Source organism: Orycteropus afer, unplaced genomic scaffold (assembly GCF_000298275.1).
Source record: "Orycteropus afer afer isolate SDZICR_OR568_19922 unplaced genomic scaffold, OryAfe1.0 scaffold00332, whole genome shotgun sequence".
NCBI classification, from domain to species: domain Eukaryota; kingdom Metazoa; phylum Chordata; class Mammalia; order Tubulidentata; family Orycteropodidae; genus Orycteropus; species Orycteropus afer.
In genome coordinates this window covers 1,729,642-1,731,503 of record NW_006921919.1, presented here as the reverse complement: position 1 = coordinate 1,731,503, position 1,862 = coordinate 1,729,642, and the positions used below count along the sequence as shown (strand labels likewise).

Genomic DNA, 1,862 nt, shown 5'->3' with positions numbered 1-1,862 from the left:
CCCACCAGCCACTCCTTGGAAGGAAGGTTGGGCAATCCTACTTCCGTAGTGATACTGCCTCGGAAACCCAAGGAGGGGTCGCTATGAGTCGGGGCCGACTGGACGGCACATAACAACAACAACAACAACAATACATACATGACAAAGAGATATCATTTCACCCTAGCACTAATAGCGAAGTTTGAAAAATCAGAAAATAACAAATACTGACAAGGGTGTGGAGAGACTGGAATCATTATACACTGCTGATGGAACTATAAACTGGTACAACCACTGAGGAAAACGATATGATGCTTCCTTAAAAATCTGGAAATAGAAATACCATATGATCCAGCAATCCCACTACTAAGTATATAACCTATCGAAAAAAGAGCCATGATATGAACAGATATATGCACACCCATATACATTGCAGTACTATTCATGATAGCAAAAAAATGGATAAATGCTCGTTGATGGAAGAATCAATCAACAAACTGGTACATACACACAATAGATTACTAAACCAAAAAACCAAACTCACTGTGGTCGAGTCAGATCTGACTCATAGGAATGTCACCCTGGGTTTCTGAGGTGGGATCACTACAAAAGTAAATTGCCTAATCTTCTTTCCCGATAGAAACTACACAATATTAAAGAACAATGGTGAATCTGCTAACATCTCATAATATTGATGAACCTAGAGGATGTTATGGTAAGTGAAATTGTTGTTGTTATATGCCGTCGAGTTGGACCTGACTCATAGTGACCCCTCCTTGTGTTTCCGAGGCAGTATCACTACGGAAGTAGATGGCAGTATCACTATGGCTGGTGGGTTTGATGAGCACAAAGGACAAATGGCTGAAAATGCAACAAATAATTAAGGAAATACAGAGTCGTCATGTACAACTGTTGGAGTGAACTGAAAAGGAAAGTGTGGCTTAATCATGTTTTTGTTGGCTGCTGTTGAGTTGGCCCTGGACTTATGGATACCCAGTATACAATGGAATGAAATGCAGATTTCTAGGCATTTCTTCCTACCCTTTCTTAGCCTAGAAGCTCTGCTGAAACCTGTTCAGCATGATAGCAACATATAAGCTCCCACTGACAGACAGGCAGTGGCTGTGTATGAGGTGCATTGGCCAGGAGTCTAACCCAGGTCTTCTACATGGAAGACAAGATTTTTTTTACCAGTGAACCACCAATGCCTTCATGTGGATTAATCTTAACTATGCCTTTACCAAAAGCAAAGGAAACAAGTCAGACCAATATTTTGTGTCTAATCCAGAATTCCTATGTTTTTATGTTCAGTGGCATTGCCAAAGCATGGAACCAGGCATATTTTGGGAAAGGATCTGGCCCAGTACTGTTGGATGAAGTACGCTGCACTGGGAATGAACTTTCTATTGAGCAATGTCCAAAGAGTTCCTGGGGAGAACATAATTGTGGGCATAAAGAAGATGCTGGAGTGTCCTGTACCCCTTTGACAGGTAAGGATTTCACCCAATTAATATATCAACTCTTGCCCCCAGGACCATTTGGACTTTTCTCACCTTCCCAACTCCTCAATTCAGATACTATTACCAAATGAGCATATAAATAAATAAATTCCTCAAATAAAACAAAACAAAAAATTTTAAATACTGTGTATTAAAATACTATATCCTAATTTATGTATATTTCTGAACTTTTTTATTTAAGACTATGTAGTCCTATAAAAAAAAAGAGTTCTGATTGCACAGTGGTTTAAGCATTCAGCTGCTAATCAAAAGGTCAGGGAATCAAAGCCACTTGCTGCTCCACAGGAGGAAAATGAGGCAGTCTGTTTCCATAATGATTTACAGCCTTGTAAACTGTATTGGACAGTTTTATTCTGTCCTATA

General features: G+C 39.5%; 1 protein-coding gene across 1 annotated transcript in view; it reads left to right on the top strand.

Moving 5' to 3' along the window:
* PRSS12 (serine protease 12) overlaps positions 1-1,862 on the top strand; it is a 192,822-nt gene that overhangs the window by 66,646 nt on the left and 124,314 nt on the right. The window contains exons 4-5 of the mRNA XM_007952377.1: positions 684-734; positions 1,287-1,469. Coding sequence (XP_007950568.1) covers positions 684-734; positions 1,287-1,469 — 234 coding nt within the window. The remainder of the gene's footprint in view (positions 1-683; positions 735-1,286; positions 1,470-1,862) is intronic.